General features: G+C 38.2%; 1 protein-coding gene across 2 annotated transcripts; it reads right to left on the minus strand.

Moving 5' to 3' along the window:
- Nucleotides 1–33: 33 nt before the first annotated feature.
- Nucleotides 34–13,017, minus strand: mfsd14bb (major facilitator superfamily domain containing 14Bb). 2 transcript variants are annotated; one of them, XM_037535857.1, is made up of 13 exons: nt 12,935–13,017; nt 12,752–12,847; nt 11,449–11,541; nt 8,980–9,042; nt 8,707–8,834; nt 7,648–7,762; nt 6,442–6,660; nt 6,186–6,299; nt 4,480–4,551; nt 4,025–4,137; nt 3,768–3,865; nt 3,116–3,264; nt 34–2,010 (listed from the first exon to the last, which is right to left on the minus strand). In XM_037535857.1, the coding sequence occupies exons 2-13, from the start codon at nt 12,824–12,826 to the stop codon at nt 1,795–1,797; spliced, it is 1,455 nt and encodes a 484-aa protein (XP_037391754.1). In that variant the 5' UTR covers nt 12,827–12,847; nt 12,935–13,017; the 3' UTR covers nt 34–1,794. The 2 variants fall into 2 exon arrangements, with proteins under 2 accessions (XP_037391754.1, XP_017558226.1); XM_017702737.2 differs by having other exon boundaries at nt 11,449–11,544.
- Nucleotides 13,018–16,529: the final 3,512 nt, after the last annotated feature.

Here is a 16,529-nt window from a genome sequence, read left to right on the forward strand (position 1 = left end):
GCACATTGTCGTTAAACGAAGACAAATCACTCATTGAGAAATTACGGTTTTACTTGTACAATCAATTAAATCATTCTACAGGCACATTGAACAATGTCAAGTTGCAGTGTTTAGCAAACAAATACTTTGTGTACACCGTACACACTGACAGCAATACACTGCAACACGTAACTATGAATAAAAAAAAAACAACTGCTGCATATCAGGTTAAATAGCACATTTTTCATAAAACAAAAGTGCAGGTATTTAACAAAAACATTGACCTCTTGTCATCTAAAGTGTGCCTCCTTCAGGACTTAAGTATATGCACACAAAACTATACAGTTCTGCAGACACTATTGCAATACACTTATTGATTGCATCATTAAAAATAGTTACTACATTTGTTCATTTGACATCCTTATTTGTATGTGAAGTTTTAGGCCTTAAAAGCTAACGAGGGAAAACCAGTAACAACCGAAATATTGTCTGTGTGCTTTTTACAATTTGTTGTATAGCAGTGTAAAAGACATTCCATGGCATTGAATACTACTACCATGGAATTACACAAATGTTGAATATCATAGAAGATCCCTGTAGCAACAAGCAAAATGAAAAGTGGAAAATCATGCTAACCAAAATAATGTTAATGAACAATTAAACAGGAGTTATTGGTTCATCTAGTATCAAGCAGTTCATGCTGGTAGTCGCTGCAGTGCATGTTATGCAGCATTGTAATAATAAAATGGCATGATATCTCTATTGCCACAGTATTAGACAACAAAACCTTATAATTTCATATAAAGCAGAGCATACAGCAGGGCACGGAGTATATTCAACAATGAGTAATATAGCAGGAATGTCTAGAGTGGCTTATTAAGGAAAGGGAACATTATAATAATAATAAAAAGGTTGGAGTGTGATGATTTTCTCATTGTAATATATAGCACTGATTTGTTTAAGATCAGGTAGGGTTAAGCCCTGCTCAATGTTATAACTTGAGGTAGCAGTATTTGTGTGATGACCACAAGGAGATGGTTATACCAACAAGTATGATTACATACATCAAAAGGGGGAAAATAAATAATTCCTTTACATATACGTACATAAAAGCTGAAATGGAAAACTGTCAAATTATGTTAAATAGCATACAGGTTGTGCACTACTCATATAGTTTCTTGGATATGTTTGCCTCAAACCAACATTAGATTGCACAGTAAAAGCTATAATATGTTGTAGGTTTAGTTCAGACTACATGATAAGCTGCACTCTGCATCTTTTGTATCTAAGGGGGCAATTAAACAAATTAAAGATACATGGAAGTCTCAGTTTCTCTAGCTTCTTAGTTACTAAAGTGTCTTTTTATAATAAGAATTTGAATACACTGAAGTTTCTATGTATAGGTTATGCCGTTTAATATTTCTTTTTATAGATGACTGTTACAGAGTCACATATTTAAATATTAAAAGCCAACAGCTGTCTATAGTACAACATAGTATACATTCAGTAAATACAAATACATTGACTTTGCAAATGTATGGTGAAGGCACATTCTCTCTCTCAACAAAGAGCAAAGCATCAGTATGTGATAAAACACTCATCTCAGGTGGCAAAAAAAATAAAAATGAACTTACCTTATGTTAAACCAAACAGTAATATTAAAAAAAAAAAAAAAAAAACAATGCTGGAAGCAATTTATTAGATAATAAAATGAACAACAGTAACTGTTTCAAGTCCAAGTCACTCCAGAGCACATTTTCACTGCTCTCCTTCATGTATTTCCTGCATATTCCAAAAAAAAGCTGAATTATGTGACTACATGCTGCTGTCCTGTAGGAGAGGTTCGTTGTCTTCATCGCTCGCAGGAGCAGAATTATTACACTGGGTTCCGCCGACTGGCCCCAGTGCAGCCCGTGTGCTGCAGGTCTTTATCGCCAGACTGTGCCGCTCTGGAATGAAGATGGCTACCAACAGTGCCAAAAGAACAGTACAGGCTCCAAACAAGAAGGGAGGTCCTGGAATGACTGAACTCTGAAAAGCAAGGAGGCCGAAGGTTTAGATCTGAGAGTGTAAATGGCCATTCATATAAGAAGTAAAGATAAAAGCACACACGCACAGGTGCACACTAACATATGCCATAAAGTCTTCAGACTTGAAAATCACATCTTTTCTTTTGTTTGTTTTTATAGAACATGCACACAGCCTCTGCACTTACCTGCATGCGCATCACCTACCAGTATGTTCTTATATGTGCACAACGTGCAATATGCCTTATTGCAATGTGAGAATAATGTATAAGCAACCTGCATCAACCACCAACTATCTCGTTTCTTCAACCAAACATCTTATCTAATGCTTTCTGCATAAGCTGCAAGCAATGAAAGCGATTCCATTATGTTTCTATTAAACTAATTTTTAGCACACAAATGTTTTATGCAATGACAATTTCTTAAAAATGTATTGTATTTGACATGTTAGCACATGATAAGAAATCCTCTACACAGAATAAAACTAAATGACACTCGTCTGCAAATTTTACTGTGTGCAATTTCTACTTATTTGCCAAGTCTGAAATATTGGTGGGAAAAAATTAAAATAAAAAAAAAATACAAAATGTGCATAGAATTTATTGTTTTTCCCTATACATGTTAACAACAGCAAAAGAGAGAGGTAGCTGTGAGAGTTCATTGGCAAACTGTGCTTGCACACAGATGAATTATACCTCCCCATTTAACTCATCCATGCAGTGTGGCACCCTCACACACACATACTAGGGGGCAGTAAGCACACTTGCCCAGGGCAGTGAGCAGCACTATCCATGGCACCTTGGAAGCAGTTAGGGGTTAAATGCCTTGCTCAAGGGCGCTTCAGTGACGTACTGCCCCAACGCAGTTTATACCCTTCTTCTGCTGTGACCATGACTTTTGACAATTACTTTTGTAACTTAACTAGGGGTGCCCAAACTTTTCGTACAGCTGTATGTCACAACTTGTTATTTAACATAAGTGTTTGTTCATATACCGCTGCACAATGTACTCTTTTGTAATATGATCAGCCACACCAAACGCACTACAATCAATTCTAAGTAAATTACAGGTACTTGTGAATAAAACAAATTCATAAAATCAGTCAATACCTCATCACTGACAGTTGAGGCAGGGTCACGGTCCACTGGGCCAATCTCATTCAATTCCACATTGAATAGAAAGAATATAAATCCAAAAAGAGCTGGACCAAGACCATTACACAGGCCCCTAATCCCTGTTATCATTCCCTGGACTGCACCTGCAACAGATGGAGTACACATAAAAAAAAAAAAAGACTCAATAAAAACCAAACCCACTCCAACACCATCAACACTCCTTCACTTATACCACACTATAAGTAGGTGTTTTGGGCCTGTTTACACATTGCATCCACATTCACTGAGTGCTGTTTAGTAGATGTGCTTTTTAAGTGGGAAAGTTAAATCGGATCTTATCTGGTTACACTGGGGACAAATTTTAGTGCAAAGTTCAAATGGAATCCAGCCAAAGTTTATCCAGATTATATCAGGACACAAGACATATGTTAATGCAATGTATAAACAGACTGTTTAGTGTTTGGTTTACTTGTACTAAAATGAAATTAAAACTAACTTGCAAAAAGAAAATACAATATGTTAGAGACAAAAGCATGTTTTTTTTTTTTTTTTTTATGTATGATGAAGGCACATGACTCATGTAATAGTCCCTGACTGATCTATGGGTCATTTTGACCTTTAATGCCATACCCTGGTGTTGTCTTACCCTGCTGGTCGTGATCAGTGCAGCGGGAGACTAGGGCACTCACTGCAGGGAATGTGATACTGGACATAGCTGCCACTGTGCCAGCTGCCCACATCATCCTACAGAAATGTGACAGTTATTTTAAACCAATGGAGTCATGCAACCATATGCTATGTGTCTCAAAACATGACAATGCTACAGGGCTTTCAAACAAAGGGATAAGGTATAAGGTCAACTAACCATTCAGAAAGAGAAAAATTAATTAGCAACAAACATACCATGATTCTGACCCAAAGCCATACCAGGCCAGCTGGAAAAGCTGAAATCCAAGTCCCAGTAACACAGTATTCTTGTTTCCAATTTTCCTCATGAGCACACTTAGGAGCAAAGTCTGAAAGATGGGCAACAGCAAAACATTACATCACAAACTACTAAACAACTAAAATGCTACCATGTCATCAAAGCAACACATACAGTGTAATTATTAGTGTAAGTAGCTGGACAGTGAAGTGAAAAAAAACAGTAAATGTGAAGAAATACAAAAGTGATTGTCAATATTTGTCTTGAAGTTTTATTCGGTCATACTTTCTGCTAGCGAACAGCATGTTAAAAGAAAGCAAAGGCAAAATCGAATTTAAGCTTTTACCTGCTTTACAGAAGAAAGGGAGAAAAAGTAAAGAGGAAGTTAAAGTAGCATCCTAAAAGCTTTATATTACTAAAAATGTCACAGTACCTGTGCAACAATAGAGAGGATTCCAACCATTGCTATAAATGCTGCAATTTCTGCTGATGAGAAGTTAATGACCTGAAAGAGCAAATATAATTTTAAACCATATAAAATTCAATAAGAGAAATTTTAAAAATTTCATTAAATTCTCAAAACTGTTTCAATCACAAACCAATTTCTAATTATACTTCTTGGTCTGCACATCAGTGAAAATGTTTTCAAAGATCCATACAGTTGTATGGATATATTTGAACATGCTTGGTCAAAGTTTGATTTTCTAAGTAAAAATAAATGAATAAATCCTCAAAAGGAAACAAACAAATATGGCATTTTACAGAAACTTTAGTTTTCGATTTCTAGTTATTTGTAGTTATATCAGAAAAAAGTAAACAAATACATCTGCTACATTTTATACACACATATATACACACACACACACAATATTTCCAAAAGTCTTCCAAGCACCTAGGCATGCACACTGATTCTACAAACATTTATATAAGAATGGGTCACTCCCAGGGACTCAGTGAATTCCAGTGTGGTACCGTGATCGGATGCCACGTGTGCAAAGTCCAGTCGTGAAATTTCCTCACTACTACATATTCCACAGGCAACTGTCAATGGTATCACAAAGTGGAAGCGAATGGGAATGACAGCAACTAAGCCACAAAGTGCCAGCCCATGTAAAATGACAGGGGATACTGAGGCACACAGGGCGCGGAGCTCACCAACTTTCTGCAGAGTCAATTGCTACAGACCTCCAAACGTCATGTGGCCTTCAGATTAGCTCAAGAACAGAGTGTGGACAGGAACGGAATGGGTTTCCATGGCTAAGCAGCTAAATCCAAGCCTTACATCACCAAGCGCAACGTAAAGCGTGGTTTGGAATGTGGAGACGTGTTCTCTGGAGTGACAAATCACGCTTCTCGGCCTCTTAGTTCCAGTGAAAGGAACTCTTAATGCTTCAGCAGACCAAGAAATGTTGGACAATTTCATGCTCCCAACTTTGTGGGAATAGTTTGGGGATGGCCCCTTCCTCGTCCAACATGACTGTGCACCAGTGCACAAAGCAAGGTCCATAAAGACATGGATAAGCGAGTTTGGTGTGGAAGAACTTGCCTTGTCCTGACCTCAACCCCATAGAGCGGAGACTGTGAGCCAGGCCTTCTAATCCAACATTAGTGTCTGACCTCACAAATGCGCTTCTGGATTGTATTAAACCCTATGGTTTAAGAATGGGATTTCTCTCAATTTCATATGCATGTGAAGGCAGACGAGCGAATACTTTAGGCAAGAGTGTATATATGCGTACTTATTAACAGAACATGCAATTTGACTAGAGGCACCGAAAACGTTTGCATACGACTATAACTGGACGTGAATACATGGATTTGCTGCTTTTGCAATATTTTAAAGATGGTTTGTCTAAATGTTTGTAGCACTGCACCTATTCTGTTAGCTGATTTGATGTTGCACTTGTTCTGGGGTACTGTCTTAAGTACATTTTGGGTCTCACCCCATGCGCAACGCTGCTGGATAGCCAACCAGCATTCACTTAATGCACAGTTCTGCAGATTCACACAATGCATAGTTGAAATTTTGGAAGGGAGTTCTTAGTGTTCTGTGCGAGCCTATGACATGCTTACTTATGTTTACGTGCATCTTTGCAGAAGTATAAATCAGCCTTTAACTGTAAAGAATATTTTACTTACCTGTCTTAGGTATAAGAAAAAGCTGGAATACTGCCCTGCCTCTGGCAGGTATGACAGAAACACAGTGACACATATGAGCAGCACTGTGGTGTCTTTCCCCACTTTTCTCAGAGACTGCGGAAAGGAATGATGGCAACAATGTCACTGAACTATTATATTAGATTTACAGGATCCGTCTAGCCTAAATACTTGAAGAGTGAACATATTGTACAATGATAGGGAAAATACATGAAAAGCAGAGAACATAAAAACTCACACCAAAGGGGTCGGCTTGCTCCCAGGAAATAGGAAAACCCCATGATGACAGTCTCATCTTGTCTGGTAGAGACTCGGGCACGACCAGGAGTACAAACAGAATATCGGCCACAGCAATTATGGTGGCTACCAGTACGACCAGGCTGTCTGAATAATTGGCGGAGAGGTAGGCCCCTATAGCAGGACTTGTCACTAAACTTGCAGCAAAAGTTGCTGATACCTGAGAGTAAAAAAAACAGTAACAGTTCAATGTCAGCTAACAGTCAATACAGATATTGTTTACTGCAAATTATTCTCTTTAATCATAAAACGTATCAGATGAAAACAACAGAAACATTATAAACTAGATCTACAGTAGTTGTTTGTAAACGTTTGAACAGTTAAACTGCATGTTTTCTTCATGTTCTAAGAAAAAGTGAGTTACTTACAAACTTAAATATTGCATTTTCTGCAACTTCTAGTGCAGTATTTCTGTTTAATTGCCAAGTTTAACATTTTGGAAAAAGAAAGTATACAATTTAAAATGTACCTTTTGAACAGGACACTTTTTTGTAATATATTCAATTCAGCAAATAAACAGTAATTCTGCATTAAATTATACAAAAATGTGTTCTCTGTAGAGGATGTGTGAATTTGTTCTTGTTTAGAAAATTCAAAACCATGGGCACCCAAACTTTTGCATACAACGGTAAATATACCTGTGAAATGTATTTAAACAATTTAGCTCTGTACTCTAGGCCTCAATTTAAAATAACAGAACGACATTGAAAATGCATCCTTCGAAAGTAAGATATAGCGCAAAGGCTTTCACAGGACATAAAACGAAAAAGCAAAATTCTACAATCTGATTGACACAGGACCATATACAAGAAATTAATTCTGTTTTAATGCACAAAGACCATGACACTTCACGAAACAATATTGTTTGGTAACGGCACTGTTAATTGCCTTGCTTATGTATTAATATTATTATCACTTTAAATAATTGCTTATCTGAATGTATGATAAATCATTTATTGGACATTGATACTATTTTATCATGTTGCATTTACTGAGTTGTTTTGCTTTTTAACATTCTTTAGGGATTTTAACTTTCGACTAAACGGTCACCCTCTTCAGTCCTCCTAAGCATACCATGTGCAATTGTAAATAAGACGTTCAAAAGTTTTTAGGGAAATGAGGCATCTTGTCTTGCATGTTATCTTACCAATCCATAGGCTGTGCTTCTTTCATGTTCCTCTGTAATATCTGCTACATATGCAAATATAACAGAGAATGTAACTGAGAAGACTCCAGATACTGAGATGAGGGCAAAATACCACCTAAGAAAGAACAGAGATGCAAGAAAACAGCAGCTGAGTTGTTGATAACACCTGTTTTCCTTGTGATGGAGCATTTTCAGATTTGCCCACATCAATGCTTTATCTGACTAAGAGTAAGACAGGTTTGCTACTTAAAACTAGAAGTAAGAATTCAGAGCTCTGTGGCTTCCATTTTCTTGGAATTGCAGAGGACTTTACACAATTCACACACAAAAATGGAATTTCAATGTAAACACAATAACAATTTTTATCATGTCTTCTTCAAGTATTTGATTTACTGAGAGCTCTTTTCAGAAGGTATTTTGAAATATGCAAATGTAACTTGTTTCTGATTAATGCCATTTTAATAAACAGGACTGCTTGTACAAAGGTTTTAAAAGAAAGTGTTAATTAAAATAACAATAACATAATAGCTTAAATTATTCACAGTACTTTTACTTTTGATACACTTAGTACATTTAAAAGCAATTACTTGTGATCTCTGACAAAACTATACATAGAAGACTCGTACTTTTACTCAAAATTTTCCAAGGGCTGTCTCGACTGTCACTCAACCACTGATTTTATGCAAATACTAGAACAAATGAAACTGTGCTGAGTTGCTGTATTGTTCTTTTTACATTTATGATGCTGATACTCTGTTAACTGTATTTGTTTTCATTTCGGAATTGCACTTTTAATGTCAGTTAAAAAATAAAAGGAAATCTAAAGGACTACTATAAATGATGATATAATAGAGGCTACAAAGGTAAAAACCAAAACACAGTAAACGAAATTTGATGAAAACTTGTGGGAATATTAAACCAGACTATATACTCAGACTACAGTAATAATATCTCTGAGGACTTGCAGTGGGCAGTAAGCACCACTGAGGGACATGCTCACATGAGAACCATGTGACAGCATACAAAGAGTACAGTGTAGGCTGAGCCAACAACTCCTACCATGGGCTTATCCTCATCAGTGGGATGGGGGCACAGGTAAAGAACACTGTCAGCAGCAGGAAAGACTTCCTGCCCCATACATCTGACAAGGCACCAATTAAAGGGGCACTCATGAAAGACAGCAAACCCTGTCAGAGACAAAAATGTCACAGAGCATAATTTAATACAGTATATTTAGGCTGAAAACAGTGTCAAGAAATAGAGCAAATAGCTACAGCACATTTCATTCAAATATGTGAAGAAGTATAAAACAAATAATAGAACAATATTCACCTTAACCCCCTGAATAAGCCCATTCATGAGGAAAGTGTGCTCTGGAAAGGTTTCATGTAGCACCTGAGGAACGAATAGAATGAAACATGTTACAAAAAGAAAAATATACAAAAATTAATTTTATCGTAATATTACAACAAGGGTAACTTATTTCTGCCATTTTAGTTAACAGGACTGTCTTTTAAAAACTCTGCTTTTCACATGCTCTGCCACAAAGGCTTTGACAAATTGTTCAAAACAATAACATGATATAATTTAATCACTATATGAGCAAGAGCAATTTGTTGATTTCTTTGTTCTGACACTACTAAACCTGATAATCAACTGCTGAGTTGAATTAGCAAAAACTGAAAAACCACCAAACAGGAAAGAGAGTTCCCCACCCCTGAACTACAGCATACTGTGACTGTGATCAAAGTTAAAGAGGTTTGGTTAAGCAATTTGCTCCTTAGTGCCTTCAAGAATGCTTGATTTGCAACTCTATCAGCAGTAAACCATATAAGAATGATATAAAAATGCACATGGACCATAATTCTGCTATTTAGAAATACAAAATGACTTAATTGTAGAATGTTGGTATTACAGATGGCACGTCTACATAAATGGGTGTCAGTACTGGGACAATTTCAGAATTAAATACTAAATTGGATATAGGCATGAAAAACGAATGAAATCGATCTAATCCTGTAACCAATCTATCCTGAAATAGCACTCGCTCACACTGTGTGATGTAATGTTAGCAGTAGGGTGCTTGAGTAGCTTAAGCATGACAACCTACTTTTAAATTCTCATCCAAGAAAAACAGGACCAGTATAAGCTGATACCAAAGGTCTCAAAAGATGAGGCTATGTTAGATTTAATTCTCCTTATTGTCTCTCGAAAAGAGGAAATTTGTTATCACAATGTCATGCATATACTGACATCCATTCAGAGACAGAATAGATATACCTACAGGCATCAACGCCCACAACACACCAACATAAATGTATATCGCTGCTATCGATGCTATGCTATGCATTTTGTGTTGTTTTTCAGTTTTTGACATTATTTGAAAATGCCTGTTGTTTACATTGTGTGTAAATTCCATGATGATTGGACCAAAAGAAACGCCCCAAAATGAATTGGGAAAACGTCTGGTTCCACTGACTTCCATTAAAAGTAAAGTGTGTTTTTTCCTTCTCCTGTAAAGTTACCATTTTGGAGATACGATTCCTTAAAGAGCAGGTATTATGGATTTTTTCCAGCACTGTAGTTTGTTAAGGACTGACATGGCTAAGGGTACCAAACGGCAGAACGTTTTTACAGGCTAATGTTCTGTATCTCCAGCCTGGTGGATGTACAGTGAACAAACAGCAAAGTGGATGGTCAGGGCTTTGTGCTACTGTAAGAGCCTTTCTAAAGACATCACTGCAATGGCACTTCATGTCCACTTATTTATCTCTACTGCTGTACTGAATCAGTGCCTCCACTATGTCACCCCTACACATGTCACTTTAAACATTACCAGTATTAAGCTGTACACTTTCTACCTCGTACTCATGCTGCTGTTTTGCACTTCACTATTTATTGTTACTTTTGGGAGTTAACTGGGACCTTGAGTGCACTATTTCGTTCCACCCCATGTACCACATGTGATGCGAACGACAATAAAGCCTTATCTTATCTAAAAATAAGCTGATTGTTGAGGTTTGACAAGTTGTATGTGGGGAAGCTCATGATTTTTAAGCAATATATGTGATGCATGCCAGTTTGATGATATTGTTGTTCCCACCTTTCACACTGTGAAGAAGCAAGTATAGCATGATGGGCTCAATTATGCTTCTATAAAGCAGCAAGAGTTATAAAGGTGCTATACGTAGTGCTCTTAGCATTCTAATGATAGAAAGTCTCACACAACGTCTCTTATAAATATCTGTTACATCATGATTATACTGTTTAGATAAAAGTCTAACATACTTAAAACATCACGTCCAAATCAATCTCAGTGTTGTATTGGAAAAGAAAAAGTGGTATGTCCACTAGGTACACACACACTTGTCTAACATTCCTTGTGAGGACATCCATAGGCTTCTATTGATTTTTCTACTACTGTAGCCAAGTCATACTACACCTAAACCTCAGTACCGAAAAGGAAAATTTTCTGCTCTTTTAGTTTATCCAAAGAAATGTAATTTGTGGTGAAAGTAGATGCACAAGTTAGGACCAGCAAAATGTTCTCACTTGAGCAAAAATGTCATATTATCCTGTCTTTTATTATTTATATTATTTATATTTTATTTTATTTATATTATACATGTCCTCACAAGTATATAAATACATGTGCACACACAGAGAGAGAGAGAGAGAGAGAGAGAGAGAGAGAGAGAGAGAGAGAGAGAGAGAGAGAGAGAAAAGCATAGCAAACAGTAGGGGTAACAATCCAAGTTTTCACATCGGTTGCATATTAGCCTTATCTGGTGCTTTACATACTGTAAGCATTGGCGTTGTAAGCAGGCCCCAGGAAAAGAATTCCAAAAAGATGACCACAACTGCATGGGTCACCTTTGCACGGCCGATACTGCGCTGCTGAAGAAAAAGAGGAATTAAAACCCCACAACACATCACATCATTCTCAACCATTTAGCACCTTTATAACACTAAGACACATCAAAAGGTTGAAGATGCAGTCGCATTCAAGAACTATTCACATATTAATGTAACTAGCATTACACTCTCTTAAATCCCAGTCTTAAGATCTGGTGGTTGGGATAGTGTAGTGGGTAACACCTCTGCCTTCTACGCTGTAGGGGTGGGGGTTCAGTCCCCACCTGGGCAAACACCCTACACTATACCAATAAGAGTCCTTGGGCAAGACTCCTAACACCGCCTTGGCCTCGCTGTGTAAAATGATCAAATTGTAAGTCGCTCTGGATAAGAGCGTCAGTCAAATGCCGTAAATGTAAAGATCTAGGCATTAGCTGAAAGAGCAGATGTACTACTTGAAACCGTTCTCTCAGCTCTAAACCACAGGATCTATTTGGACTATGTCAGCCACTGCATTTATTGTGGATGGAGACCTTACATCATCAAATCCCCGAATAAATGAACGGAAATTTAAATCAGTGGGGTCTACTGTTAGCAGCTCGCTATATCACGTGGTTACTCACATGACAGCTACAGAGCAGGTCTAGGATCACATGGGAAACAATCCGGTCCTGCATTATGTGCTGCTCTGCTTCAACATGCCTGAACGCATTATTGCTTTCGTTAGCAAAAGTCGTGTCCTGGAGATATAATAAAAGCGCAAATCAAACAGTGGTTTGATTTAGATCTCAGATCTAGGTCCTTTGTCATGTTATTTAGGTTAAAATCTAACTGATTTGCAAACGATCGCTGACAGCAAAAATGCCACAGCAGATAACGTTAGTGTGCCTGCTTCGTCTGACGGTTGTAAACGCCCGCTTAACTGAGCAGGGCTTAATTAAGACAGCTAACTAAGTTGGGTTGGGTAACTTTAGAGACCAAAACTGGAAACGAAACCAACGCAGAGCGCAACGTAAACAAAACTAGGAAGCAATCTGGCTAGGCTGCTAGAACACGGCACTCCACTCCACCAGCCTAACTAAAATAACGCTACCTAATTAGTTGACTGCCAAAGCACACCTCATTAAGAATTCCGGACTGTAAAGGAAAGTTTCGCACAGGTTAAGTAACCAAACTTATATGAATCTTGATTATAGTTAAGTAGTTTACGATGGGCGGGCTACGGAAGCAGGCTAACCACTTCACCTACCGTAGCAGTCTCTTTGAGGCTTTTGACCAGCATAATGCCGTTGGTCCCTTGCTGCTCTAGATTGTCCTGGGTCATCTCACATTATGGTACATGCGTCTACGAAAAAACCCATTGTATGAAAACTTAATAATCCGCCCGAAGTTGATTCAGAAACGATAAATATCGACCCAACTTTACACCCACCGCCAACTTTGGTACCAAAGTTGCCATGCTATAGAGACGCACTTCCGTTCCGAGGCTGTCAAAATAAAAGTAGCAGGCCTGTTTGTGTCCTATGCAACGTTGCACGTTTTCAGTAGCGCTAGCTACGAGATCTCAAGAAGTTGTTGAACAGTCCCCAAAAATCAAGAAGACTACCGCTGATAGAAATCGTGTATGCCAGGAATTATCAGATGGAATTTTTACACAAGGAAATGTGACCATTTACGTGAAACTTTGCTCAAATTCATGGAAATAAACCTCTCCTGTGGGGTCAAGCTGATAAACTAAAATCAAAATTACTGTGTAAAGGGAGGCCTGTTTTACTGGGTTTTTTTGTTCGTTTTTTTTTTTTATGGCATAATTGTGCTTTTTGAAAGACCACTTTAACAAGTACAAAATTTAATCCATGCATTATCACCAGTTTTAAGTTTGCCTTACAGTAATTATTCAGACTATCATGATTACATTCAACTGATATCATCTTAGCAATAAAGGGCCATTTCGGTCAGTCTTAATAGGCCCGTATCCTGCATTTTTATTGTTTTATTTTGCTGAGGTCTGCTTAACATTTTTGTGGGTTTCTGTGCCAAAATTTTCATAATTCATTTTATGATAGGGTGCCAAGACATGAACTGTGGTACTGTATGAGGAAGTCAGATGTAGCTGAAAAGTATGTTAGGGTGGTGCAGGACATGTATGAGGATAGTGAGACAGTGGTGAGGTGTGCAGTTGGAGTGACAAATGGTTTCAAGGTGAAGGTGGGGTTACATCAGGGATCAGCTTTGAGCCCCTTCTTGTTTGCAATGGTGATGGACAGGTTGACAGATGAGGTCAGGCAGGAGGCTCCATGGACCATGATGTTTGCAGATGACATTGTAATCTGTGGTGAGAGTAGAGAGCAGGTGGAAGAGAATCTGGAGAGGTGGAGGTTTGCACTGGAGAGGAGAGGAATGAAGGTCAGTAGAGATAAGACGGAATACATGTGTGTGAATGAGAGGGAGGCAGGTGGAAAGGTGAAGATGCAAGGAGTAGAGGTCGTAAAGGTGGATGACTTCAAATATCTTGGGTCAGTCATCCAGAGCAATGGACAGTGTAGAAAAGAGGTGAAGAAGAGGGTGCAGGCAGGATGGAGTGGGTGGAGACGGGTGTCAGGGCTGATGTGTGACAGACAGATAGCAGCAAAAGTGAAAGGGAAGGTTTAGAAGACAGTAGTGCGTCCTGCTATGATGTATGGTGTGGAGACTGTGGCTCTGTCTAAAAGATAGGAGGCTGAGCTGGAGGTGGCGGAGATGAAGATGCTGAGATTTTCGTTGGGAGTGACGAGGCTGGACAAGATTAGAAATGAGCAGATCAGAGGGACAGTGAAGGTGGAGCAGTTTGGAGATAAAGCCAGAGAGGCCAGGTTGAGATGGGTTGGACATGTGTTGAGGAGGAATAGTGGATATATTGGGCAAAGAATGTTGGAGATGGAGGTAGACCTCAGAGAAGGTTTATGGATGTAGTGAAGGTGGACATGGAGATGGTTGGTTTGAAAGTAGAGGAGGCAATGGATAAGGCAAGATGGAGGCAGATGATCTGCTGTGGCGACCCCTAAAGGGAGCAGCCGAAAGAAGAAGAATTTTAGCATAATCATTTTCAACTATTCTTTGTAGAACAATTTTTGTTGTTGTTGTTGTTACTGTGCCTTTAATACTGATATATGTAAATGACTTATTTTCTCACTGGTTGCCCTATACTGTGCCTCCCTCAAAAAGCAGTCCAAGCTAAACCTAGCTCAGCGTGAATCCCCAGGGCAAAGCTGTTGTCATATTTGATGGTGAACAGCTGTGCTGGTCTATTACCATTTATGAAGCTCTTGATGCAAATTAGTGCATCCAACTCCACATCCAAAAGTTAAAATTACTTCAGGGTTGTATGCTTATTTGCACGTAGCAGTACTAGCCGTTCTGTGTTATCTGTGCCTTGACTGGTGTTCATATCGTTTAGTTCCAGCTGGCCCTTTTACAGTGGAATCTTTAAATTGTTCATGCTACTATTAAGAAATTGTATTGAACAAAGATATTTGCTTCCTTTAAAAGTGTTAAGGACATGAGGTCTTAAAGACATACACTTCTTTACAGTGAACAGCAATGTGCATTCCATGTTTAGAGTACCTGCCAATCTATAACAGTGATCTACCCTATGCAGAAAGTTTAGTTTTTTGCTTACTTGGCTTGGATAATTACACAGTTGAGAAACAAGATTTCAAAGGTGTTAATCTCTCAGCTCTTAAAATTTTGGAAAATATATGTAATGTATACTTTTTCAGTAATCAGAGAGGACCGAGATGCAACAGAGAGAGATTAAGAGACCCTTATTAGTCCCACAATGGGGAAATTTCACCTCTGCATTTAACCCTGCACAGGTTCATCTATTCTGTGCCTTAACACACCTGGATATCAACCAATTATCCACCCATTCATGAGGTGGATCAGGTGTGTTGAGGCAGGAGATAGCCTAAACTGTGCAGTGCAATGGGTTCTTGGGAGCAAGATTAAGAAATATTGACTTAGACAATCCAAAATGTTCAGTATTGATCAACATAGAAGAAGGTGGTATAAAACAATGGGTGATATAAACTATAAATAGCCGCTTATCTAAATAATAACTTAAATACATGTTAATCACTGAACACTTAACGAAACACAATAACTATCTAAAACAGTGGTTATACCTCAGATAGCTAAACTGCTTATTGATGAGTTCAGAATATATATATATTATATTGGTATATATACCAATAAATATGAAATTAAAGCAAATAAATAGGATAATCATCATATAGTAGAGTGTATTATTAAAAGATATAAAAGCTATAAAAGAGACTGCTAAAATGAAGTGAGTGCAAGCAATACTGAAAAAAACTGGTCATCCGTCTCATCTGCTCCAGTCAAGTCAAATCACAGTTTATTTATATATAGCTCTTTTTACAACAGGTGTTCTCACAAAGCAGCTTTACAGAAAAATCTAAGCTCCCATGAGCGACAGTGGCAAGGAAAAACTCCCTAAGAGCAAGAGGAAGACACCTTGAGAGGAACCAAGACTCAGAAGAGGAACCCATCCTCTTCTGGCCGACACTGAATAGCAAACAGCATTAGCACAAAATATTAGAATACAAAATGGGGAAAAACAGGCAGAGTAATGGTTAATTAGATGGTCTGATTTTATGCAGCAGCAGCAGCAGCGCCATCAGGAGGGTCAGTTTATGAAAGTGACGTTTGCACAGCTTTGTACAACATGGTCAAATGGTGGTCAAAACGGTTCAGAAGGCTGAAATGATCTAGAAGGCTGGCAAGCAGTGGGCACTCAATCAAGGTAGAAGAAGCAACAGCATGGACTGCACAGTTGTTTAACTTGGCAAAGAAAAGGAAAACACACAGAGAGATAGTTCTGTAAAGTGTGACTGATCACAGATTACAGCATTAACAGAGTGCAGCACAGACTCTGGCAGGTCTAGATAGAGACATGAGGGCTCCCTGAGATGTCTGACTGCAGCATTCTGGACTAGCTGAAGCTTGTTGAGGCTTTTCCTGGAAAC

Source organism: Pygocentrus nattereri, chromosome 28 (genome assembly GCF_015220715.1).
Source record: "Pygocentrus nattereri isolate fPygNat1 chromosome 28, fPygNat1.pri, whole genome shotgun sequence".
In the NCBI taxonomy this organism is placed as follows: Eukaryota; Metazoa; Chordata; class Actinopteri; order Characiformes; family Serrasalmidae; genus Pygocentrus; species Pygocentrus nattereri.